Source organism: Ornithorhynchus anatinus, chromosome 3 (genome assembly GCF_004115215.2).
Source record: "Ornithorhynchus anatinus isolate Pmale09 chromosome 3, mOrnAna1.pri.v4, whole genome shotgun sequence".
In the NCBI taxonomy this organism is placed as follows: domain Eukaryota; kingdom Metazoa; phylum Chordata; class Mammalia; order Monotremata; family Ornithorhynchidae; genus Ornithorhynchus; species Ornithorhynchus anatinus.
Window position 1 is genome coordinate 113,053,036 of NC_041730.1, and position 26,936 is coordinate 113,079,971.

The following is a 26,936-nucleotide window of genomic DNA, read 5'->3' on the forward strand; positions in this document are numbered from 1 at the left end:
AGACACATTTAGCAATCACTTTCCACAGGAGCAAATATCAGGGTCCAAGGGATGAGGGAAACCTCGTAAGGAAAGCGTTTCCCTTTAGGGTCAGGGGGAGCTAGTGTCTTAACCGGTGACCGAGCAAATCCCAGGAAAACTTCTCATGGAGAGGGGAGTGCATTTACCAAGCACCTCAGACCAAGAGAATGTGGAGTTGGAATGATGTTTATAATGCTTGCGCAAGGTGAAAATTCCCTGCTGCCCATAAAATTTAAAACATTATTTTATGGCCCCTATATTTTCTTTAGTGGTATTTGGTAAGCACTTACTCTTTGCCAGACACTGTACTAAGTGCCGGAATACATACAAGCTAATTAGGTTGGACTCAGTCCATGTCCCACATGAGGCTCCCAATCAATCCCCATTTTACAGATGAGTTAACTGAGGCACAGAGAAGTTAAGTGACTAGGCCAAGGTCACACAGCAGACAAGTGGTGGAGTCAGGATTAGAATCCAGGTTCTTCTGACTCCCAGGCCTGTGCTCTATAATAATAATAATGGTATTGGTTAAGTACTTACTATGTGCCAAGCACTGTTCTAAGTATTGGGGTAGATACAAGGTAGTCAGGATACCCTCGTGGGGCTCTCCACTAGGCCATGCTGCTTCTCTGAGATGCAGCCCTAAAATGTTAGCTAATCCTAAGAACTTGGTGCACATTTGGCTTGGGGCAGTGTCTGAAATACGGGGAGAATTCAGCACAGCTTCTGTGGTACCTTCTCTGCTGAAATCCCAAGGGAAAGAAGTTTGTACTATAATGTATTTCTGCAGCATTGCCTACAACAAAAATGAGTTCTGACTGCAAAGGCCTAAAAAGACGGGGTAAAGGAAGAGAGACCCTTCTCAGGGTCGCCCCTGGAGAGTTTCCAGTCCTCTACCAGTCATGACTACAGGAGGGAGAGTCAAGCAGAGGCCTAACCATTCCATTCCTAGCGTGGCCAGTGGCTAGCGAGGGGAGGGCAATCTGCTACAACTCAAAACTCACCCGCGCAGGGCAGCAGTAGCTCGGGAGAGAGTCGAGCGCAGAGACGCGTTGACTGCACGGAAGGAGGCAATGGTAAACCACTTCTGGATTTTTACCAAGGAAACTCTACGGCTACGCTACCAGAATGACTGCAGATGGAGATGGGGGGTTCTGGGAGAGATGTGTCTATGGTGTCGCTATGGGTGGGACACGTCTCGACAGCATAAGACAACGACAACAAAGGAAGAGAGAAAATGGGGGATCTTCTTCACTTCATATGAAGTCAAATCTCATGTATATTGGGGTTGGTTATCCCGTTTGTGGATTAGCCAGGGCCCCGGTTGATCTTTCCACCTCCTTTTCCCCCTTTCCTGCTGCACCCTTCTTTGGTCATTTCATGTCTTGGAGAACCAGCACTGAAAGGGAGGCTCAGGAAGAGAGAAAGAAGGAGCTCTAATTCAAGAATTTCACACGCTGTTCACTTGCTTACCTGATAAGTATCACTGCAACAAACTTTTTTTGGAATATTTCTATGGAATATGTCCATTATGTTTCAACTATACTAATGGTTAGAATGCAGTGCTCACACCTGTGCAAGGTAATAATAACAATAATAAAACTGCAGTATTGTTAAGCACTTATTATGTGCCAGGCATTGAACTAAGCGCTGGGATGGATACAAGATAATTGGGTTGGACAGAGTCCCTATCCCACTTAGGGCTCACAGTCTAAATCCCCATTTTACAGATGAGGTAACTGAAGCCCAGAGAAGTAAAATGACTTGCCCAAGGTCACACCACAGGCAAGTGGCAGAGCAGAGATTAGGACCTAGGTCTTTCTGACTCACAGGCCTGTGCTCTATCCACTAGGCAACGCTGCTTCTCGGTTCAGGTCACTGTCACACTGTACTGTGAAAAGTGGCAGATTTCCTAATAGGTCCTGGATTCAAGCACCTTTTTTTTTCCAGGAATAGGTTAGCGTGCAGTTTTTCAGAAAAAAATATGGTTTTCTAAGTTCAATTGTCCCCCAAAAACTGGCCAAGCACCATGCACGATACAAAAGTAAGATCACCCAGGGCAGGGTTGTCATGTTTGGACAAAATCTGCTTCCCTTTTACTTTAGCAAAACCAGTAATAATGGTAACACTAATAATAATAATGATAATAATTGTTCAGCACTATCTGCCAAACACTGTGCTAAGTGCTGGGGAAGAAACAGTACCATCAGATCAAGCTTGGTCTCTGCCCCATTTAGGGATCACAGTCCAAGGGGGAGGGAGAAGAGATATTTAATCCCCATTTTACAGATGAGGAAACTAAGGCACAGAGAAGTCAAGGGACTTGCCCAAAGTCACAGTTGTGGCAAGTAGGGAAAGCTGGGATTAGATCGCAGGAAATGCAGGTGTTTGGCATAAAAATAGACTGAAGTCAAAAATTATATTAAAAGATGCATTATTTTGAAATTTCTGACACTGCTGTCCCCTAATATCATCCATTTCCAATTCCTCTCCTGGAAGGACAGTGAGGTGTTGCATTCTGAACATTTTAAATTGTGTTAATAATAAAATAAACGTGTTTTAAAGTTTTTTAGAATTTTTTTTAAAGTTTCATAATTACAAAACTTATGGAGCATCAGTAAGTTTTCTTAACTTCTCCGGGCCTCAGTTCCCTCATCTGTATATTCGGCATTAAGACTGTGAGCCTCACTTGGGACAACCTGATCACCTTTAACGCCCTCCCCCAGCCAGTGCTCAGAACAGTGCTCAGAACAAAGTAATCACTTAACAAATACCATCATTATTATTCTTATGGAAGAGAGAGTGAGAAGTGAACCCCTCAGAAGACCTGAACTCATTTAGTGACTGTAATAATAATGTTGGTATTTGTTAAGCGCTTACTATGTGCAGAGCACTGTTCTAAGCGCTGGGGGAGATACAGGGCAATCAAGTTATCCCACGTGAGGCTCACAGTTAATCCCCATTTTCCAGATGAGGTAACTGAGACCCAGAGAAGTGAACTGACTTGCCCACGGTCACCCAGCTGACAAGTGGCGGAGCCGGGAGTCGAACTCACGACCTCTGACTCCGAAGCCCGGGCTCTTTCCACTGAGCCACGCTGCTTCCCGATAAACTCCTTGAGCTCCCGACTGTAAACTCCTTGAAGTCAGGGATTGCATCCACCAAGTTCACGGCACTGTTCTCTCCTAAGTGCTTAAGACAGTGCTTTGCACACAGTAAGTGCACAATCAAAACCATTGCGTCTGCTCTCACTGGCTCCTTTTAACTAAACCTCCACGTCCCTTCGTGATGCAACAGCTCCTCTGGGATTTTCTTCTGAGTATTAATTAAGAAACACTGTGCTGACCAGTGGATTCTCCTTACCTGCTGTTGCCTGTAGAGAGGAAGAAAGTGTTGTTTTCCCTCCCCAGTCCTCTACCACCTCCCTTTAGCTCCAGCTGTTTGATCTTTCTGCAGACACCTAGGTCGTCCGCATTTGCAGATCCTGAAGGAAATGGTTCCTTCTCCCGTTTCGCTAAGAGCCAGGCATAGAGGGAGATGTGCGTGGGTTGCGGGTGTGTTGTTAGGATGTGTATATAAACGCGCTGCCTGGGAACATAGCCCTCCTTTTACTATAAAAAGCCGCCTTTTCTGGGAACTCGGCTTCCACTGAGGCACAGTACACTTGCATTTTTTCAGAGTTAGAAGCTTGGTTTCTGCAATTCCAACTGGAATGGTATTAGCTCGTCACTACAAACGGAAGTGTTTTGGAGTCTCCCCAAATGCACTGGGTGATTTGGTTGCCACTTTGTGGGCAGAGCTGTGCCCCATTACTCTGACTACCTGAGCCGGTACCGGCTCTGCTTGAATGCGGCATATGCCCAGTTGTAACATGGGCGCCGGCCATCCCAACATCTCGATCCTTGTACCTTTGTCATCTTCTTGCTCACAAAAACACTTCTTTTCTTCTGGGAAACAGTTACAGATGCCATATCCAGCTTTTATTCCCCGGCGGTCCCCACGCTCGTGACCACCGATGATTTCGCCCCCTGGTCAGAGAGACAGAAAAAACTGAGGTCAACCGCCTGGTCTTCCCACTACTTCCTTCAGTGTTCACAGCGGTTAGGACTCTGTCTTTTTATGAGATGTTCTTCCCCTTGACTCTATTTATTGCCATTGTTCTCGTCTGCCCGTCTCCCCCGATCAGACCGTAAGCCCGTCAAAGGGCAGGGACCGTCTCTATCTGTTGCCGACTTGTACATTCCAAGCGCTTAGTACAGTGCTCTGCACAGAGTAAGCGCTCAATAAATACTATTGAATGAATGAATGAATACAATAAAAGTGGTGTAAAATTAAGGGTCGGTACATAGGATAAAGGGTGTGGCTTTAAGGTGACCTGGATTCTGGGTACCTTTCATGGGTTTCGGGGAACAGGGCCAGGAAGATCGGGCAGGGGAGGGGAAAAGGGGAAAACTGGGGTAAAAGAGGACAAAGGGGTGAAGAAGAAAGGGAGAGAAGAAGAAAAGGAGGGAGGGTCTAGGGGAAAAGAAGCAAAAGAAAAGGGAAAAAGGGAGAGGTGGCTAAGTTACTTCACTTCTCTGTGCCTCAGTTCCCTCATCTGTAAAATGAGGATTAAGACTGTGAGCCCCACGTGGGACAACCTGATTCCCCTGTGTCTATCCCAGCGCTTAGAACAGTACTCTGCACATAGTAAGTGCTTAACAAATACCTTCTCTCTCGCCTTTATCCCTTGGGCCTCCTTCCCCTGTCTCCCTTCTCCCTCCCTCCTCTGTCTCTCTTGTTTCCCTCTATTCTAATAATAATAATAATAATGTTGGTATTTGTTAAGCGCTTACTATGTGTAGAGCACTGTTCTAAGCGCTGGGGTAGACACAGGGGAATCAGGTTGTCCCACGTGGGGCTCACAGTCTTAATCCCCATTTTACAGATGAGGGAACTGAGGCACAGAGAAGTGAAGTGACTTGCCCACAGTCACAGAGCTGACAAGTGGCAGGGCCGGGATTCAAACTCATGACCTCTGACTCCCAAGCCCGTGCTCTTTCCACTGAGCCACGCTAAAGGGCCAGGGTTTGCCTGTCTCCTCCCCTTTCTTTCCATTGTTTCCCACTGGAGACCTCCAAGGAAACTAGGTGAAAGATGGGTCAGATGACCTGGGCCTTGCGCCCCAACTTCTACGTGGCCTGTAACGGTGGCGCCGGGGGAACTGTACTTTGGCAGGCCAAATTCAGTGTGAGGAAAAGTGGCAGTGGTCCTGCCAGGACTCAGAAGAGTCCAACTGAGGTAGGGTGACTGCCGCTTCTGCTCAGGCAGCAGAGGTGAATGGACGGCAGCTTCAGCTCAACCACGTCTGGACCTGCCCACCTGACACTCACGGGGAGACCCCATCGGAAGCAGCGTGGCTCAGCGGAAACAGCCCGGGCTTGGGACTCAGAGGTCGTGGGTTCGAACCCCGACTCCGCCACCTGTCAGCTGTGTGACTGTGGGCAAGTCACTTCACTTCTCTGGGCCTCAGTTCCCTCATCTGGAAAACGGGGATTAACTGTGAGCCTCACGTGGGACAACCTGATTACCGTGTCTACCCCAGTGCTTAGAACAGTGCTCTGCACATAGTAAGTGCTTAACAAATATCATCATCATCATCATCTGCCCATATCCCAGACCTGTAGGCAGCGGCTGCCCTGGGTGTGGCCCCAGTGATCCAGAGCTCCCTAACCTGTCTTATTTCCACCGGGCACTGCTCTCTCCCCTTAAATAGGGCACACATCCTGCCTCCGGCCTGTTCCATCCTCCCTCCTCAAGTCCGCCAGACGCTCTTCCTCATCTCCCTTCTGCCGGACTCGCCCCCTTCGCTCTTCCCCGCCGCGGCCCCCAGCCCCACAGCACTTACGTACATATCTGCAATTTTATTTATCTGTATTGACGTCTGTCTCCCCGCCTCGAGACTGTGAGCTCGTTGTGGGAAAGGAATGTCATTGTTTATCGTTGTATTGCATATTCCCGAACACTTAGAGTGCTCTGCACACAGTAAACGCTTAATAAATACGATTGAATGAATGAATATCTCTGGACCTCTCCTCCAACAACTTTCTTTTTTCTTCAGGTGTCCCAAAAATCAGTAGGCACGACAGAGTCTGACACTCCAGAATAGCCTGCTGAAATAAGCGCTTGGTACAGTGCTCTGCACATAGTAAGCGCTCAATAAATACGATTGAATGAATGAATGGGCACCCTAATACTGAGGCAACGGTTCTATTGTGAGGTTACTATTATTATTACTACTACTACTACTAATAATAGTAATTGTAAATTAATTATTATGGCATAGCTGTGTACTAAGCACTGGAATAAATAGATACAATATAAGCAGATCCAGACTCAGTACCTCTCATGGGGCTCACAGTCTAATAATAATAATAACAGTAATAATAATGATAATATTTGTTGGGCGCTTATTATGTGCCAAGCACTGTACTAGGCAGTGGGGTAGATACCAGATAATCAGGTCCCACATAAGGCTCACATTCTAAGTCAGATGGAGCACAGGCAGTGAATCATCCCCATTCTGTGCATGAGTGAGGTGAGGTTAGGAGAAGCTAAATGACTGGCCCAAGGTCACAAAGCAGGCAATAATAGTAATAATAATGATGATGGTATTTGTTAAGCATTTACTACGTGCCAAGCACTGTTCTAAGTGCTGGAATAGATACAAGGTCATCAGTTGTTCCACGTGGGGCTCACAGCCTTAAACCCCATTTTCCAGATGAGGTAACTGAGGCACAGAGAAGCAGCGTGGCTCAGTGGAAAGAGCACGGGCTTGGGAGTCAGAGGTCATGGGTTCGAATTCCGGCTCCACCACTTGCCAGCTATGTGACCTTGGGCAAGTCACTTAACTTCTCTGAGCCTCAGTTCCCTCATCTGTAAAATGCTTGAGCCTCAGTTACCTCATCTGTAAAATGGTTATCAAAACTGTGAGCCCCACATGGGACAACCTGATCACCTTGTATCCCCCCAGCACTTAGAACAGTGCCTTGCACATAATAATAATATTGGTATTTGTTGAGCGCTTACTATGTGCCGAGCACTGTTCTAAGCGCCGGGGTAGACACAGGGGAATCAGGTTGTCCCACGTGGGTGCTCACAGCCTTAATCCCGATTTTACAGATGAGGTAACTGAGGCACCGAGAAGTGAAGTGACTTGCCCACAGTCACACAGCTGACAAGTGGCCGAGCCAGGATTCGAACCCATGACCTCTGACTCCAAAGCCCGGGCTCTTTCCACTCAGCCACGCTGCTAAGCGCTTAACAAATACCATCATCATTATCATTATTAAGTGACTTGCCCAGAGTCACAGGGCGGACAAGTGGCGGAGCCGGGATTAGAACCTCCGACCCCCGACTCCCAAGCCCGGGCTCTTTCCACTGGGCCACGCTGCTCCTCAGTGAACTGGGGGAGATGGGTTAGACGCCCCAAGCGCATGCTCTAGCCTCTTTCCATCCTCTGGCCCCCCTTTGTCCGCCCCACCTGACCCTTCCAGCACCTTCAGGAGGAGGAGGGTGGTGATGAACTAGACGTTCACGGCTTCTACGGGCAGATCTTTGGAACTACAGCCATCTAGTGGCTCCCACGATAAGGAGGAAGAGTGGCAAGGTTGAGAGGAGACTTTCCAGCCTCCTCCTGCCTGCAGACGCCTAGTCACTTCAAAAATGAATCTACATGAGAATATTCAGTGCGACATGCATTCTCCTGAGCTACATAAGCCCAAGGTACATCCTTCTGTCCCCTGGAAGTACCTTTCCTCTGGAGAATTTTCAGAGTTCCTATCCAATCGGTTCTCACCACAATCATTCATCATTCATTCATTCAATCGTATTTATCGAACGCTGACTGTGTGCAGAGCACCGTACTAAGCGCTTGGAATGTACAATTCGGCAACGGATAGAGACAATCCCCGCCCAACAACGGCATTATCTCCACCGTAGGTGAAGGAACTAAGACTCAGAGAGCTACAGTTGTGTGACTGTGGGCAAGTCACTTAACTTCTCTGGGCCTCATCTGTAAAATGGGGATTAACTATGAGTCTCACGTGGGACCACCTGATTACCCTGTATCTACCCCAGCGCTTAGAACAGTGCTCCGCACATAGTAAGCGCTTAACAAATACCAACATTATTATTAAAGACATGCTCAGAGCCACGGTCACAGACCCGGGACTAGAAGCCAGAGATCCTAGCTGCCCGCCCAGGGCTCTAGTCACATGGTGAACTCCATTCACATGCTACGCTGTCTACGGAAGACTGAAGCTGGTCTCTGAGCAGAGGATAAAATAAAATGACTTAGAAAGAAAACCCATAATGAATGAACAAATACAGCAGCGTCGCTCAGTGAAAAGAGGCTTGGGATTCAGAGGACTTGGATTTTAATCCCAGCTCCGCCACTTGTCTGCTGTGTGACCTTGGGCAGGCCACTTAACTTCTCCCTGCCTCGCTTACCTCATCTGGGGAATAAAACTTAATTTTAAAACTTAAGGATCAGAGCCCCACGTGGGACAATCTGATTACCCTGTATCTACCCCAGCGCTTAGAACAGCGCTTGGCACATAGTAAGCGCTTAACAAATACCGTAATAATAATCTTGGGTTTTTTTATGGTTATTTGTTAAGCGCTAACTCTGTGCCAGGTACTGTACTAAGTGCAACAAAACCTAACCAGGTTGGACAAACAGTCTTAATCATCATTATACATATGAGGTAATTGAGGCACGGAGAAGGCTTTGGGCATTTACTGTGTGCCCAAATCTTAAGGATTTGGAAGAATAGAGCTGATGGGCCTTGGAGGAGATGCCAGGCCAAGAAAAGGGACTAGGAATAAGAATGATAATAGTAATAATAATTATGGTATTTGTTAAGCGCTTCCTACGTGTCAGGTACTGTACTAAGCGCTGGAGTAGATACAAGGAAATCCGGTTGAATCGAAAGAGCTACCAGAAACCTTCCCCACACCCCAGGCTGGAGAAAATTGGTTTAGGAGGTTTCCATACTTGTGCAATCCTGAGGACATATGGCAGGGTATCTACTCTCAACAGTATCACAGACGCCATCTGGACAAGTCTTGAGGCTTGGGGTGCACGTTGAATAGTTCTTGGTGATGCCTAGAAATAGATCATAATCAGGTATTTATTACATTGCAATACTCTGTGAGCAACATCTTCGCATTTCAGGTTGAATGACAGGGTCGCAGTTTATCCGAAGACAGAAAAACTCTTCCATGTAAGTAGGAAATGTTGAAGAAAGCACAGGCTAATCTTGTGACCAGACAACCCGGCCTGTACACTTTGCTCCTCTATTCCTAACCTTCTCACTGTGCCTCTGTCTCACCTTTCTCGCCGCCGACCCCTGGCCCGTCCTGCCTCTGTTCTGGAATGCCCTCCCTCCTTAAATCCGACAAACTACTCTCCACCATTTTAAAGCCTTGTCGAAGGCACATCTCCTCCAAGAGGCTTTCCCAGACTAAACCCCCGCTTTCCTCTTCTCCCACTCCCTTTTACATCTCCCTGATTTACTTCTTTTGCTCTTCTCCCCTCCCAATCCCACTGCATTTATGTTCACACCTACAATTTATTTATTTGTATCAATGTCTGTCTCTTGCCCTCTAGACTGTAAGCTCGTATGGGTGAGGAATGCGTCTGCTTAACAGTGCTCTGCACGCAGTTAGCGCTCAAAAAATACGACTGAATGAATGACCAAGCCCTTTCTAAACACTAAGTATTGTGCTGAGCAAAGGAATAGATTCATGATCATCAGATGAGACAGTCCCTGTCCCATATTACCTTAAAGGTAGGAGAGCAGGTAACATCCTTTTTCACATATGAAGAAGCTAGGTTTGATAAGCTCACTGTGGGCAGGGAATGTGTCTGCTTATTGTTGCAGTGAACTCTTCCAACTGCTTACTACAGTGCTCTGCACACAGTAAATGCTCAATAAATATGATTGAATGAATTAACTGACTTGCCCCGTATCATCCAACAGCTCAGTAACAGAGCTGGGACTAGGACCCAAATCCTCTGTCCCCCAGACCAATGTCCTTTCCACTACAGCTATTCCAATGTGTTCTGGGCAGTTTCGCCTCTATGTTACCAACAAAGGGCAAGCTTCAATGAGAAGGAAATCCAGGTGGTGAAATGAACAGAAACATCATTTTACTGGACTTTATTTTCTCCTTTGCTAGTTAAGCACCCTCTTGGCATAAAAGGCTAAAGAAATCACAGCATCTTTCCCCATACGCCTGTCTGCCCTATCTCCACTAGAATATAATATCCTTAATTTGGCTAAACCCGTGATTTCCAAGGGGAGGGGAGGGTGGTGGAAGCAGCTCAAAAGATGTCACCCACTCAATGGTTCATGTGACTCATAATGAGTCACGGGACTCCACCCCAGAGGACTAGGTGGCCCTGGCATCTTTCAGAGGAGAGGGAAGCTGGAGGAGGGAAATTCAGTGACTTAATTCTCACCCTCGGGCATTTCTACGCTTCAACTATTCTACATGACGGTCTCCTAATGTGGGAATAAGAAGGCATTTTCACATCTTTTTCTTGTTCTTGTCTGTCCGTCTCCCCCGATTAGACCGTAAGCCCGTCAAACGGCAGGGACTGTCTCTATCTGTTGCCGACTTGTTCATCCCAAGCGCTTAGTACAGTGCTCTGCACATAGTAAGCGCTCAATAAATACTATTGAATGAATGAATGAATCTTTTTGATATTTAGGTTCTGTGCCCTAATGACTGTCTCTGCTTGGAGTGATGCTCTCAAAAGAAAATAAACATTTTCTCAAACTGATTCAATTGAAGCAAAGACTGAAAAACCTGGATCCAAAGTGTCCATTGCAGGTTCCGGCACAGAGGGCGTATGACTGCTTCCAACTAGGAGGAAGCCCGAGGAAGATCGATCACGGACACAGGACAAACTTTTACCTTTTCCGTCTCCCTGCCTCCACTGGCACTTGCCCGTGAGCGTTCCGAGGCCTCCACACTCTTCACACTCAGAGCGCCGCTTGCTGACTGCACAGGAAGAAGGGCAACCTTGTTCCTGAGGCATAACTGTGGGAAAGGCAAATGGAAATGCAGAGCGGGGTCACCGGAGGGAACTTGGGGAGACCGGCTCTTCTCATCTCTGGATCTTTATAGCGATATCCCGGATTCTTGGCAATTTACACCCCAGGAAACGGCGGCCCTAAACTCTGAGAGTGGGATGCGGGTTTCCACCTTTGGGGGGCAAATTCAATAAAGGGGACTTTTCCCCCAAGGAAACATCATCTGGGGGAAATCTGGAGTGGAAATCCTCAACTGACTTACTCAAAATGGGTGGTGGGCCGGGGGAGATTTCCCACCTCCCAAGTTCACCACCACCAGCATGACCAGCTGGAATTACTGAGGGCAAGATCTCTGTTCTCCGGTCACAATTTTTCACGGGTCTCCCTGGTGCTTATGGACACTCAGACACCCACTCAATAACGTAAACAGAAGGAACTAACTGGAAATTAGTGTTGAGAAACTTCTTGACTATTAAATAGGAGGAGAAGTGACCTAAATAGTTTAGATAAGATAATTCCTAAAGCAAAGAGATTCAAATGAAGGGAAATAAATATGGGTGGGGAGTCTGGGAGGATCAGGATAAGTACTTACTAGTTCCTTCTACCACAACAATAATGGAGGTTTTGGCTTGCTTCTTGCTCTGTTTGTCCAAGGCTACTACTGTATACTGTATTTCTGTACACTCCGGCCTTTGGACTACAGTGGAGTCATTCACGTAAAGATGTCCTGTTGTTTCTTCCAGGGCGGTAAGAATCCCTAGAGCACTGCAGTTGGAGCTGAGAGATTGCAACCGGTAGACGATGTTCACTCCATAAAACTCCTTGCAATTTTCAATGCAGATTTTTCCAATCTAAAGTCAAGGAACAGTGAGGGGGTTTTAAGAATATACGACAAAGATCATTGTAGAAGACACTCTGTTCTGCCTACAAATTCATGGGAATGGAAAGATGAACATTCATTATGTATAGAGTATCAATAAATAAATAAATGGTAATTATTGAGTTGTAACTGGGTACAGAGCACTCTACTAAGCACTTGGGAGAGTACAATACAACAGAGTTGCTAGGCACGTTCCCTGCTTAAAACAAGCTTACAGTCTAGAGGGAATATAATTTACTAGAGCTTCAACCTTCTGCGCTGTCACATCAACATCTGACAGTATACAGTGTGACAGTATGAGAAGCAGCGTGGCTCAGTGGGAAAGATCCCGGGCTTGGGAGTCAGAGGTCATGGGTTTGAATTCCGGGTCTGCCACTTGTCAGCTGTGTGACTGTGGGCAAGTCACTTCACCTCTCTGGGCCTCAGTTCCCTCATCTGTAAAATGAGGATTAACTGTGAGCCTCACATGGGACAACCCGATTACCCTGTATCTACCCCAGTGCTTAGAATAGTGCTCTGCACATAGTAAGCGCTAAACAAACACCAACATTATTTTTATTATTATCTACAAGCTGCTGTATTATATTTTCTCAAACAGCACAGGGCTCTGCCCATGGTAAGCAGTCAATAAATACCACTGGTTGGGTGTCAGCATGCATTCTTTTTCAAGATTTCTACACAGAGCATCAACCCACTGACGACAGAAATGATATTCAGATTTCCATGGTGCAGACAGGATAATCTCTTTCTTTTTAAAAGATTAATCCCCTTTCAATAAATGAATCATTTAATCAGCCAACCAACATTCCTTCATTTCACCTCTGCCTACAGACTGACATGAATCCACAGTGGAGAACCCAGAACAAGTGTGGCTGTCTGACACCTTGGTGCCAAAGACCTGCCTTTTTAGATATGAACAGCTGCCTGCCTTCCGGTCACCTCAGCCTCACTCCTGAACATTCACTGACTCCTGAACATTCACCTCTTTACTCTCTGGGCCCCAAGGACCCGCTTTCCATTCAGCAGTTAATTAAGGGAAGCATCAGATTAAGGTGTTATTGCAGCTGACAACCTCAACTATAACCCTTACACCTCTATAACCTCACTCTGTCCCTTTCTCAAAACAATCCATCCCTGCCCGTCCTTCCCAGCACCTCCCATCATAATAATAATAATAATGTTGGTATTTAAGTGCTTACTATGTGCAGAGCACTGTTCTAAGCACTGGGGTAGAGACAGGGTAATCAGGTTGTCGCACATGAGGCTCACAGTTAATCCCCATTTTCCAGATGAAGTAACTGAGGCCCAGAGAAATGAAGTGACTTGCCCACAGTCACACAGCTGACAAGTGGCAGAGTTGGGATTCAAACCCATGACCTCGGACTCCCAAGCCCGGGCTCTTTCCACTGAGCCACGCTGCTTCTCTATCCCTTCTCCTCACTCCCATCCAACACCTCCCTACCCCTTGCACCTCCCTCCTCTCCCCCCATCCTTCCCATGCTCTCTCACCCCTCCACCCTATAGCCTCAGTCGAGTGCGGACGTGTGGAACACACGCTCCAATGTGGGAAAGCTTCCCTTCATCCTTGACCTGTTCCTGATCCAGTCGTTCCTCCTTCTCACCATCACTGAGATCTGGCTCTCCTCAGATGACACCATCTTCCCTGCGGCTCGCCCCAGAGAGACCCTCATCTTCTCTAATTCCCCAAGACTCACTGGAAAAAGGGAAGTAGTTGGCTTCCTTCTTGCCTCCCAATGCTGCTTTAGCACAATCCACATCTGCCATCTCTCCCTTCCCTTATCTTCAAAGCTCACATCACCTGCGTCTACAACCCGCTCCAGTTACTAATCACAGTCACCCACCACCCCCTAGGCCTCACCTCCAACTTTCTGAACAAATCCCCTTCTCGCATTCCTTATTTCCTTCTCCGATCTTAAAGTGATCCTTGGAAAATTCAGTATCCATGTGGATGTTCCCGATGACCCGAAAACTACCCACTTCCTATCACTCCTCAACTCCCCTGACCTCCTGCTCCAACCCACCTATTCACCAATTTTAGGCACACACTTGATCTCATCATCTCTAGTCAGTGTGGCCTAGGGGAAAGGGCATGGGCCTGGTAGTCAGAGGCCCTGGGTTCCATAGGTATTCTGCCACTTGTCTGCTGTGTGACCTGGAGCAAGTCAGTTACCTTCTCTGTGCCTCGGTTTCCTTATCTGTAAAATGAAGATTAAATCCTATTCTCTTCCACTTACACTGTGAGCACCATGCCCCATGTGGGACAAGGACTGTGTCCCACTTGATAACCTTATATCTACCCCAGCACTTGGAACAGTGCTTGGTTTAGCAAATATAATACTAATATAGTGCTTAATGAATATAATAATGATAATAATAATACCCTCACCAACTCTGAAATTCCACTGACCACAGCCTCCTCACCTGCTTTCTCTCCCACACGCAAATTCCCCATAAATCTGACCTGCTTTCCCAAATCAGAGTTGTCCTCTGATTTTTGTTCCCCTCCAATATTCTAAAGACATCGTGCCCCATCTGGTCCCCATACCCAAACTATCTTCTCTTGATGCACAAATCGATACTCTCAACAACACCTTCTTCACTGAACTGGACTCCTTCACTCCCCTGTCCTTTCTCAGATCTTGACCGTTCATTCATTCATTCAATCATATTTACTGAGTGCTTACTGTGTGCAGAGCACTGTACTAAACTCACTCCCCTTTTCCCTCTGCTCCCTCTGCTTCCCCTCTGCCCCCCCTCACCTCTCCTCAGCTAAGCCCCTTTTTCCTCCCTTTCCCTCTGCTCCTCCCCCTCTCCCTTCCCCTCCCCTCAGCACTGTACTCATCCGCTCAACTGTATATATTTTCATTACCCTATTTATTTTGTTAATGAGATGTACATCACCTTGATTCTATTTATTTGCTATTGTTTTAATGAGATGTTCATCCTCTTGATTCTATTTATTCCTATTGTTCTTGTCTGTCCATCTCCCCCGATTAGACTGTAAGCCTGTCAAAGGGCAGGGACTGTCTCTGTCTGTTACCGATTTTACATTCCAAGCGCTTAGTACAGTGCTCTGCACAAAGTAAGCGCTCAATAAATACTACTGAATGAATGAATGAATACTAAGCCCTTGGAAAGTTCAATTCAGTAATAGAGACAATCCCATCCCACAACAGGCTTACAGTCTAGAAAGGGGAAGACAGACATCAAAACAAGTAAACAAGCATCAATAGCATCAATATATATAAATAGAATTATAGATATAATCCACGACCCTGGATTACTCTTCAGTACACTTACTCCATTTTTATGCATGAGATGTGGAGCGCTAGTGGTGAAAATCAATCATATTTATTGAGTTCTTACTGTGTGCAGTGCACTATACTAAGCACTGGGGTGAGTACAATACAACCATAGACACATTCCCTTATCAGATGATCTTACAGCCCAGACACCAGGTTGACCATGTGCATCTCAAATTCATTCTTACTAGCTTTAGTTCTGCCCTCTCCTCTTCCTGACAACATTATTTCTCCATCCTTATTGACTCTCATGCCCATTTCCCGTGACAGCTGTCTCAGATGTTTAACTTCCTCCTCAAATCCTCTGTTCCCCACCCCTTTATCTGTTGTCCCTGGTGACTTGGACAAATACTTTCTTGGGAAGCAGTATGGCTCAGTGGAAAGAGCACGGGCTTTGGAGTCAGGGCTCATGAGTTTGAATCCCAGCTCTGCCACTTGTCAGCTGACTGTGGGCAAGTCACTTCACTTCTCTGTGCCTCAGTTCCCTCATCTGTAAAATGGAGATTAAGACTGTGAGCCCCACGTGGGACAACCTGATTCCCCTGTGTCTACCCCAGTGCTTAGAACAGTGCTCTGCACATAGTAAGCACTTAACAAATACCAACATTATTATTCATAAAACAGAAACCATCAGGCATGATCAGGCATGATCTCTCCCCTGATTAGACTATCTCCCACAATTAGACTGTGAGCCATCAATGGACAGGGATTGTCTCTATCTGTTGCCAAATTGTACATTCCAAGTGCTTAATACAGTGCTCTGCATATAGTATGTGCTCAATAAATACTATTGATACTATTGAATTGAATGAATGAATGTCACCCAAATATTTTTCTTGCTCCTCTCCAGTCCCTCCCGCTTTCTGCCCCATCTTCAACTTTCACACTAGGCAAGTACAGTGCTCTGCACACAGTCAGCGCTCAGTAAATACCTTTGATTCATTTCTATTTATCTCATTAAATTTAATAACATCCTCTGGAGAGAGGAACTTTCTACTGTGACTCAGGAAAACTACCGAGTCACATCATTAGCATCCAAACCTCTTCGGCGTAAGACTTGTGCTTTAAAGGAAAAGAACAGCATTAGCAAGGAGATCATTCATGGCCTCTGGACTTTATTCTCACGGATGCAAACATATACATTCGGAGAAACTATACACAACCCCACATTCTATGCCCTCTCCCTTCTGCAGGGTAGTTGTCCAGCCTGCCATCTTTAGCACCTGGACTGGTTAAGAAAACAACAACACAAGCTCTCAATTAATTTCCTTCTCTGAGTACCAACTGTGAGAAGCAGCATGACCTAATGGAAAGAGCACAGGCCTGGGAGTCCGAGGACCTGGATTCTAATCCGGGCTCTGCCTCTGGTCTGCTGTTTGACCACAGACAAATCAGTTAACTTCTCCGTGCCTCAGTTACCTGATCTGTAAAATGGGGACTAAGACTGTGAACCCCATGTGTGATATGCAGCGGGTCCAATCTGCTTATCCTGTATTAACTCCAGTGCTTAGTACAGTGCCTGGTACATAGTAAGCACTTAACAAACATCATTTTTAAAAAATTGAAACTGGTGGCGAAAACCCTCAGTGCCCCACTGGATTCCTCCATTGGCTGCACCAGTTACACAATCAGGTATCCAGTGGGCCTTGGTTGGAGGGATAAGATAGTCCACATCCTTCAAATGGTCTCTCCAAATCCTGCTGTTGCCACCTTGACTCGAAGAATGCTTGAAATCAGGGGAAGAGTGAACAGAACGGCGTCAGCAAGGGAGAGAGAGGGCAATGGAGGGAGGAGAGAGAAACTGGTTTTATATCCATTTCTCTGGAGCAAAACTTTCCAATCCTGAACCTGGCTCTCTGAGGCTCGGCTCAAATCTCTGGGTCAAAATGATACTACTGACAACCTTATGGGGAGGTGGGATGGTTCACGAGATTTCTTAACCTGAGCTCTGAGGCAGAGAATTTCATAAGGTGGCTCGGGGGAAAGAGCCCGGGCTTGGGACTATTTCACAATTCCCATGGTCTTCCTGGGACTCTCTAAAACACCAGAGGATTCAGCGGATGCGATCTTGGCCGTCTACCCAGCTGCAGTTGGGTTTTAATCTGCAGACCGAATGGCGGGAAAAGCGTACTTGGTATATTTTTGGCCTGTCCCTAGGGAGTAAAGGTGGGGGTGGAGGTGAGGGTTCAAATCCCGGCTCTGCCACTTGTCAGCTGTGTGACTGTGGCCAAGTCACTTAACTTCTCTGTGCCTCAGTTCCCTCATCTGTAAAATGGGGATTAAGACTGTGAGCCCCATGTGGGACAACCTGATTACCCTGTATCTCCCCCAGTGCTTAGAACAGTGCTCTGCACATAGTAAGCGCTTGACAAACACCAACATTATTATAACTCCATAATGACTACCTATGCTTTCAATAAAAAAAATTAAAAAATGACGCACATAGGTCATTTCACTGAGTACATAGTGGCACTAGAAACAAGCAAAAAAGAAACACTGCTTGGAATGTGCCTTTGACTCCTGATATTTCCCGAAATCTCCTGATACGATATTTCCTTCTTCAAAGCCTCCGAAGATGTCTTTTTGACTGTAATCTCACCTCCACTCCATATCTCCACTCCACAGCTCCTCTCTCACCATCACCCCATACCTCTAATCCTACCTCTACTCTCACTTTCACCCCATACCTCCACTTTCACCTCCACCCCAAATTCCCCTCACCTTCACCCCATACCTCCATTATCATCTCCACTCCATACCTCCACTCTCACCATCACCCCACGCACCCACTCTCACCTCCAGCCCATACCTCCTCCCTCACCTCCACCCTCACCTTCACTCCCTAGAAACAGCCAAAAATATACCAAGTACGCTTCTCCCGCCATTCGGTCTGCAGATTAAAACCCAACTGCAGCTGGGCAGACGCCCAAGATCGCATCCGCTGAATCCTTTGGTGTTTTAGAGAGTCCCAGGAAGACCATGGGAATTGTGAAATAGTGTTCCCCTCCCCGACACACACCTAAGACCTTCCGGGAAATCAACGTCTGATGTTGGATGGGATGAGAGGAAGGTCCTTGGGAAGTCTTACTGGAATCTGGCTCTCCAGAACGTCCCCTAGAGCACGATGAATCAGGAGTGGGGAAGAGGGGGCAGAACTGCCCCAGCCCTCTGGGAATTCCCAACCTAGGAACACCTCAGTGTATCTGGAGTGTTTTCACCAAAACAGCCCTAGGTAGAACAAAAACCGGTTGTCCTGGGGTAACTGTACCCAAACCATACCATCATTGGGACGTGGGCATCTTCATTCATTCAGAAGTATTTATTGATTCATTCATTCAATCATATTTATTGAGTGCTTACTGTGTGCAGAGCACTGTATCTCTGTGTTTTGTTTTGTTCTGTTTTGCTTTGCTGTCTCCCCCGTTTAGACTGTGAACCCGTTATTGGGCAGGGATTGTCTCTATCTGTTGCCGAATTGTACATTCTAAGCACTTAGTGCGGTGCTCTGCACATAGTAAGCGCTCAATAAATACGACTGAATGAATGAATGAATCTGTGGAAGGATCGTAATTATTCCCCTTCTAGACGTGAGCCCTTTGTGGGCAGGGATTATCTCTATTTGTTACTGAACTGTACTTCCTGCTTAGTACAGTGCTCTGCACAGATTAAGTGCTCAATAAATACGACTGAATGAACTAATTAATACTAAGCATTTGGGAAAGCACAAGACAACAATAAACAGACACATTCCCCGCCTACACGAGCTTACTGCCTAGATGGGGGGAGACGGACATCAATCCTCTAGACTGTAGCTCGTTGTGGGCAGGGCATGTGTCTAAAGTTACAGCGTATTCTCCCAAGCGCTTAGTACAGTGCTTTGCACACAGTAAGCGCTCAATCATTATGATTAATAATAATACAAATATTCCAATGAAACGGGTATTTTGTAACTCCAATAGCAACGGTGAGATATTGTCTCTTCCACCCGTATTCTGGTCTTGAAACTCTGGCGACCACGGAGGGGATGAGAAGGAAAATTCTACCCAGGCTGGGCGACACCACAGGGAAGTTGCTTTCTTCCTTTAAGGTGGTGAGTTGTAACAGGATAAGTCCCCCGATTCATTCACTGTACTAAGCGCTTGGAATGTACAAATCGGTAACAGATTCATGGTATATCATGACCTCTTCCTCCGGCATTCTCTGTGAACATTCATTCCGATGAACTTGTTAGGCAGTAATGGGAGTGTCACATGCCTTTCCGTAGGAATTTCACTGTAATTTACCCGATTAATGTCATCTTGGGGGAAGAGAGTCGTGGGAGCTATTATTAATGGGCTAGGAGATGATTAAGCTGAAATGGAGGGAAAATTAGGATGTTAATTACTGACTGGCCATTATTTGAATGTGGGGGGAGAAGGGGTAGTGGGAGAAGATCCGTTTGTTTCCATATTAAAACATGACTTTTTCCTTGAGTCTCGACCTCTTTTCCATATTCTGTCTTAAAAAGAGTTCGATTAAATCAAAGTTCCACTGACCACCCTCTATGTAAATTACGCCCTCATTCTCCCCACCCATCCTCCCTTCTGCGTCGACTACGCACTAGACTGTGTACCTCTTAAGCATTTTGATATTCACTTCAGTCCCACAGCACTTATGTAAATATCATTATACTCTACTATTTCCCTGATCTGCAATTTATTTTAATATCTGTCTCCTTCCCATACACTGTGAGTGATTCGTGGGCAGGGATCACATCTACCAACTCTATTGTATCATTCTTTCCCAAGAGCCTACTACTGTACGATTGATTGATAGAGAAACAGGGTGGTTCAGAGAAGCAGCGTGGCTTAGTGGAAAGACCCTGGGTTTAGGAGTCAGAGGTCATGGGTTCTAATCCCGGCTGTCATTTATCAGCTGTGTGACACTGGGCAAGACACTTAACTTCTCTGTGCCTCAGTTCCCTCATCTATAAAATGGGGATTAAGAATGTGAGCCCCACGTGGGACAACCTGAATACCTTGTATCTACCCCAGGGCTTAGAACAGTGCTTGGCACATAGTAAGCGCTTAACAAATACCATCATCATCATTGACTATTGATAACGAAGGGGAAGCAATGTGGTTAATGGAAAGAGTAGGGGCAGGGAGTCTCAGGACCCGGGTTCTAATCGTGGCTCTGCCATTCATCCACTGAGTGATCCTGGGCAACTCACTTAACTTCTCTGTGCCTCAATTTCCTCACATGTAAAATGAGGATTAAGACTGTGAGTCCCGTGTGGGACATGGAATGTGTCCAACCTGATTAGCTTAGTACAATGCCTGGCATATAATAAGCGCTTAACAAATACCCTTTAAAAAAAAGGTATTGCCATTCTCCTTAGAGAGGACATTTATCCTCAAATATAAGGTCTCCCCCTTACCCTCACCCTTTCCCCAAGACAACTCCACGACGCTGGAGACAGCATCCCTCACCTGTGCATATTGGTGAGCGTTCCTGTTGACAGAGAACGAGTAGGAGCTGTTCTGAAATCGGATGCTGACGGGCAGGATGGTCACGTTGAAGTGGAGCAGCAACGATCCCTCCGGGCCTTGGAAATCCGTATCATTCACCAACACGTCCACTTGGACGGACCGGCTCTCTGTGATGGGGAAGCTGCGGTTCAGCACGAGCCCTGTCAGAGCAGAGGGACTTTGTTACCCCCCCGCACGGAATGGCATTAGCATATTGAACAAAGAAACAAAAGCAACTGTGAGGTATTCACTCATTCATTCGATAGTTATTTCTTGAGAGCTCACTGCGTGCAGAACACCGTACTAAGCGCCTGGAAAATACAATTCAGCAATAGAGATAATCCCTGCCCACACTGGGCTTACAGTTTAGAAGGTAGAGTGTGTGAGTGTGTGTGTGAGAAAATTTTATGAGTTTACAGGCCTGATAATTAGTTCCACCAACGGAGAGGAGTTTCAGCACAGCCAGACCTGCATATGCAAATTCTACAGGCCTCACATCAGCACACAAATAACATGCAAAGTCCCATCTTGGAACGCAAGCTCAGCCCCGGTACACCTGCTGATGAGCTTCAGACCCGGATTTCAGAGAGGCAGGTTCCACTCCAAGGAAGCTGGCAGGAGTCCAGCCCGGCAGCTTCACAAGTTTCCCCACTCCTCAAGAACCTCCAGTGGTTGCCCATCAACCTCCGCATCACACAGAAACTCTTCACCATAGGCTCTGAGCATTCGAACACTTTATCCCCTTCTGCCTCATCTCGCTACTCCTTCTACAGCCCTGCCCACACACTTCCCTCCTCTAATGCTAACCTTCTCATTGTATCTCAATCTCTATATCACCACCAACCTCTTGGCCAGGTCCTGCCTCTGGCCTGGAACGCCCTCCCTCTTCATATCCAACAGCCAAGTAGCTCTCCGCACCTTCAAAGACTCCTTCACATCTCCTTCTCGCAGCCTCACAGCACTTAAATATCTGTAATTTTACTGATTTTTTAGAAATGTCTGATCTCCCCTTCTAGACTGTAAACCTGCTGTGGGCAGAGAATGTGCTCTCCCCAGTGCTTCACAGAGTGCTCTGCCCAAAATAAGCACCCAATATAATAATAATAATGTTGGTATCTGTTAAGTGCTTACTATGTGCCGAGCACTGTTCTAAGCGCTGGGGTAGACACAGGGGAATCGGGCTGTCCCACGTGGGGCTCACAGTCTTCATCCCCATTTTACAGATGAGGTAACTGAGGCACAGAGAAGTTAAATGATTTGCCCAAAGTCACACAGCTGACAAATGGCTGAGCCAGGTTTTGAACCCATGACCTCTGACTCCAAAGCCCGTGCTCTTTCCACTGAGCCACGCTGCTTCTCTAATATATACAACTGGTTGACTGACTGACTATCCTTCGCATAGCCCATGGGTAAAAACTCTGCTAGTGTGCTGGAGGTGCACAGCTTAAAAGCTAACAGATCGGTTAAGCCCCTGGGGGTTTCCCGACAGCTCTCTAAGACGCGGCCACCCAGAAACATCAGCAGCCCAGCGGTGAAGGGAGCCAGACCGGAGTCCCTCTGGCCTCTCTTTTGGGAGGCCCGGCCCCGTGCTTACTGTATTCGTGCTGAGTTGCCCGCACCAAGCTGCCATTGGAGTTGACTGTGGTCTCATTCGGCATGTGGTCCACTCGGAAGGACTCGCTGACCCAAGGGTCACTGGTCACGATGGTATTCGTGTATTTCCGGATGAGCTCCCCCGAGGACGGTGTCACGTCTGCATCTTGCACTGTCAGCTTGGCCAATATGGTCCCCTACAAGGAACCAGAGTGTCAGTTTGGACGAGAGCAAGGGAAGGGAGGGAGCTGGGCTCTCTAAAGACTTCTCCTCACCACTTTTGCAATCAGAAGCAATCACAGCAACGACCTCCCACTGCCGGCCAGTTTACTCTCTCCTGTCCCAGAATTTCTCTCTAAATGGAATGAGAGTTCTCAGAAAATAAAGGGAGAAGATTAAGGTCTGCCCTTCATCGGGGAAGCAGCATGGCTCAGTGGAAAGAGCCTGGGCTTTGGAGTCAGAAGTCATGGGTTCGACTCCCGGCTCTGCCACCTGTCAGCTGTGTGACTGTGGGCAAGTCACTTCACTTCTCTGGGCCTCAGTTACCTCATCTGGAAAATAGAGATTAACTGTGAGCCTCACGTGGGACAACCTGATTACCTTGTATCTACCCCAGCGCTTAGAACAGTGCTCTGCACATAGTAAGCGCTTAACAAATACCAGCATTATTATATGCCAGTGATTTTTCCTGTAGCCCCAGCTCCTTCTCAAGTCCAAAGAAGGGTGGGGAAGACCATTCGTCCCCATAGATGGCAGCAATCATCCAAAACTGCAGGTTGCCTTCCCAGAATGGCCAGCCCCAAAGGTGAGTTTGTTTACAAGGGCAGGTTAACAGCTGGAAATAATGCAAATGAGGAACTGTGGGTCATCGGGGATCCTTCAGGGAAAGACCGGGGAAGACGGGAAGAGTCGTGGGAATAGGTCCTACTGAGAACAGTCTGGAAGCCTCATTCAGGAAGCCCGGCTCAATCATCTTACTAGGCTAAGAGAAGGGAAATTGGGATAGTAAGTGTTTGGAATTCCCAAGGGTTAAACTCTTGAGAAAGGTCGGATGGTGGTGTTTTACTCAGTAGCAACAGAGGAGTAAAGCAGCACGGACAGAAAGGCAGCTCTGGTAAAAAGACAGGAGCCGGAATGAGGATTCTGGAATGGATTATCTGGAAGGATCCGGCATCCTGTCGGCAAGTTCTGCAGCTGCGCTAATCTGCGAGCTGACCCGGAAGGAGAATCAGAGTCCCTGGTGTGGCTTAGTGGCTAAAGCATGGTCCTGGGAGTCAGAAGGACCTGGGTTCTAATCCCGGCGCCGCCACATGTCTGCCGTGTGACCTTGGCAAGTCAGTTCACTTCTCTGGGCCTCAGTTACCTCATCTGTAAAATGGGGATTAAGAGTCTGAGCCCCATGCAGGACAGGGACTACGGCAACACTTAGAAAAGTGTTTGGCACATAGTAAGAACTTAACAAGTACCATAATTATGATTATAATTATTAAGTAGTGGGGAGGTCACTCCCAGGGGCCGAAATCCCCCGGCACCAGGATAGGAACAGGGACTGGCTCGTGACTGCAGGGGCTGTGCCACAGCAGGAGAAAGAGGAGCTGGAGGTGAGAGTAGTCCACTCCTTCCACCTATCAAAGATATTTATTAATAATTGTCATATTTGTTTTTATTTTTATTTATTGAGTGCTTACTGTGCTCACTGTAGTGGGAAATTAGAATACAATAGAGTTGGCAGACACGATCCCCGCCCACAAGGAACTTCCAGTCTACAGGGGGAGAGGGACATTAAAAGAAATTACAGATGGGAGAAATAGTAGAGAGTAAGGATTTGGATATCCCTCCTCCAACTACCCCTCCCACCATTATCGTCACTGGTCACTGACCTGCAGTTGGCGGGGGGCGGGGGGAGAAGGACGGAGGGCGGTGTTTGGGGTGGGAGGCATGAGGGTGCTCCAGGGGAGAGGTGATCCTGCAGGAGGGGGCCGAGATGAGTTGGAGAGGAAGAGGAGGAGGGAGAGGCCCCCAAGAACCACTGGGAAGACACCCAGCACCGGCCCCCGGCCTTGGTTGCCTCAGATCCCGGAGGGAGGGGAGGCCCAGCCTTGGGAGAATCCCAACTGTGGCTTGGTGAGGCCATCACAGCAGCTGCAGCTCTCTCTCTGCGGTGCCTCTCCGGCCCGGCCCCGTCCAGCAGCCAGAGTGGTTCCTGCTGTGGAAAGTACCTCAGGCCGCTTCCTCGTGGGTGCACGATTGTGCACGTACAGGCGGACACACACAAGACCCAAGGCGGAAATGTGCAAAACCACGCACAGACACTCTCCCCAGACTGTGGCGAATGAGCGGAGTAGAGTGGAGAAGACGAGGGGCTCTTCCCTCTGGACAACAGGTGGGAGGCCAGGGTGGGACTGAGTCACGGGGTCTCTGCCCCCGCAGCCTCTGCTCCCTCTCACCATATGCCCACCGGCAGGCAGGCCTCCCACTCCCATTTCTCTTTTTGCCCCTGCCTTAAACCGGCCCAGCCTGTGATGCACCACAAAACACGGTGCGCCCTGGGAAACACGAGTGACGTCACGTGCGTCTCCCTCGGTGACCAGCCTAGTGCCCAGGAGCACGGGAAGGTCACCACCTAGATTCCACGCCCAAACCTTGATTTCTACCCGTTGTGGTCGAGGGAAGATTCCACCCCTTGTGTACAGATACAGGTACATTTCTAGGAGGTGAAACACCGGGGTTTTTTCCATAGGCCCGCTCCTCAATGGTCGGGAAAGGGCGTATAATAGTCACGGGATCGATACGATCGGCACGAGGCCAGTCGTTCTCCTCGGTCCTTGGATTTCTCCAGAAGCAGGCTCCGAACTTCCCGCAAATGTTCCCTCCTCCCCAGAATCCCCCAGGGTCCGGCAGCGCCGTTACCTCCTTCCGCTTGTACTCCACAACCGCGTCCGCGGTGTTGATGCCACGGGGGAGGTAGGGGGCTGTGTCGTCCTCGTCGTACACGGTCACGGGGAAGGGCACCACCACATCCACCTCCCTGGCCTCCATCCTCACTGTGCACTTGGCCATCAGCTCATACTTCTCCCTCTGCTCCCGGTCCAGGGGCCGGCGCGTGCTCACCTCCATGCTTTCCTTGTCACAGCGGAAGGGGACACCTGCATCTGAGCACCGACACAAAATCCGGTCGTCTGGCCAGGCCACGGAAATGGGCCTCTCCCAGTCTTTTCAGAAAGGATAAGGGTGGAAAGGAAGTGGGGTGGTCTAGTGGATAAAGCACGGACTTCGGAATCAGAACTACTGGGTTCCTATCCTGGCTCTGCCACTTGCCTGTTGTGTGACCTTGGGCAAGTCACTTCACTTCTCTGGGCCTCAGTTACCTCCTCTGTAAAGTGGGAATTGAGACTGTGAGCCCCAAGCGGGACATGGACCGTGTCTAAGCTTTCCCTGTATCCACCCCAGCACTTAGAACAGTGCCTGGCACATAGTAAGCGCTTAACAAATACCATTAAAAAAAGGAAATGGCACGGCCAAGTGGAAAGAGCATGGGCCTGAGAGTCGGACCCGACTTCTAAATCCAGCTCTGCCACTTGCCTGCTGTGTGATCTTGGGCAAGTCACTTGAGTTCTCTGTGCCTCAATTTCCTCAACTGTAAAATGGGGATTCAAGAAGCAAAGCAGGGTGACCTAATGGTTAGAGCAAGGGCCTGGGAGTCAGAAGGACCAGGGTTCTAATTCCGGCTCTGCCTCTTGTCTGCTGTGTGATCTTGGCCAAGTCACTTCATTTTCTGTGCCTCAGTTACCTCAACTGTAAAACGGGGATTAAGGCTGTGAACCCCACACGGAACAAGTAGTGTGTCCGACCTGATTACCCCGTCTCTACCACAGTGCTCAGTACAGTGCCTGGCACCTACTAAGTGCTGAACGAATGCCATTTAAAAAAAAAAGACTAGCCCATACCATTTCTGGAAGCCAGACAGGAAACCCTTCATACTTACCTGCTATCAGCTGGTAGGAGATGCTGATGTTGGGACAGAGCTGCTGCACAGGGAGGAGACGGAACTGGTGGAATGTGCCAGGAGGCTTGTTCTCCTTGATGCGGAAAGAGAGGCCCGTATCCAGGAAGCAGAACTCCCTCGCCTTCAGAGAGCTGCAGGTTGGGGCGGTGGTGTTGATGATGGAGAGAGACACTTTGGCGCAGCTAGGCCAGAGGCACTCGTTCTCCCAGAAAGGTTTGGGGGAAAGGAAAACATGGAGGTGGATGTTTAGTAAAGGATATCCTCCGTCTGCAGAGACAGAAACAGATCAGTCGATCAACAGATCGTATTTACTGAGCACTTGTGTACAGAGACCTGTACTAAGCGCTTGGGAGAGTACGAATGTATTCTTTAAACGAATGCTTTTTGATAATGAAAAGAAATTCACTGTACCCCTGGGGCCAATACCTGAGGAAATGACCATTTTTGAGGCGTCAGAACTGTGCGCCCCACTTCCAGTGATGATGATGAATTCTTGAGACAAAAATCCTACTCTTCAGT

General features: G+C 47.7%; 1 protein-coding gene across 1 annotated transcript in view; it reads right to left on the reverse strand.

Annotated features, from left to right (window-relative positions):
* RET (ret proto-oncogene) overlaps positions 1 to 26,936 on the reverse strand; it is a 154,305-nt gene that overhangs the window by 31,247 nt on the left and 96,122 nt on the right. The window contains exons 3-10 of the mRNA XM_029061254.2: positions 26,397 to 26,684; positions 25,322 to 25,563; positions 22,413 to 22,608; positions 20,780 to 20,979; positions 11,698 to 11,956; positions 10,987 to 11,112; positions 9,059 to 9,169; positions 3,930 to 4,049 (exon numbers count right to left, since the gene is read on the reverse strand). Of these exons, the coding sequence (XP_028917087.1) occupies positions 3,930 to 4,049; positions 9,059 to 9,169; positions 10,987 to 11,112; positions 11,698 to 11,956; positions 20,780 to 20,979; positions 22,413 to 22,608; positions 25,322 to 25,563; positions 26,397 to 26,684 (1,542 nt within the window). The remainder of the gene's footprint in view (positions 1 to 3,929; positions 4,050 to 9,058; positions 9,170 to 10,986; positions 11,113 to 11,697; positions 11,957 to 20,779; positions 20,980 to 22,412; positions 22,609 to 25,321; positions 25,564 to 26,396; positions 26,685 to 26,936) is intronic.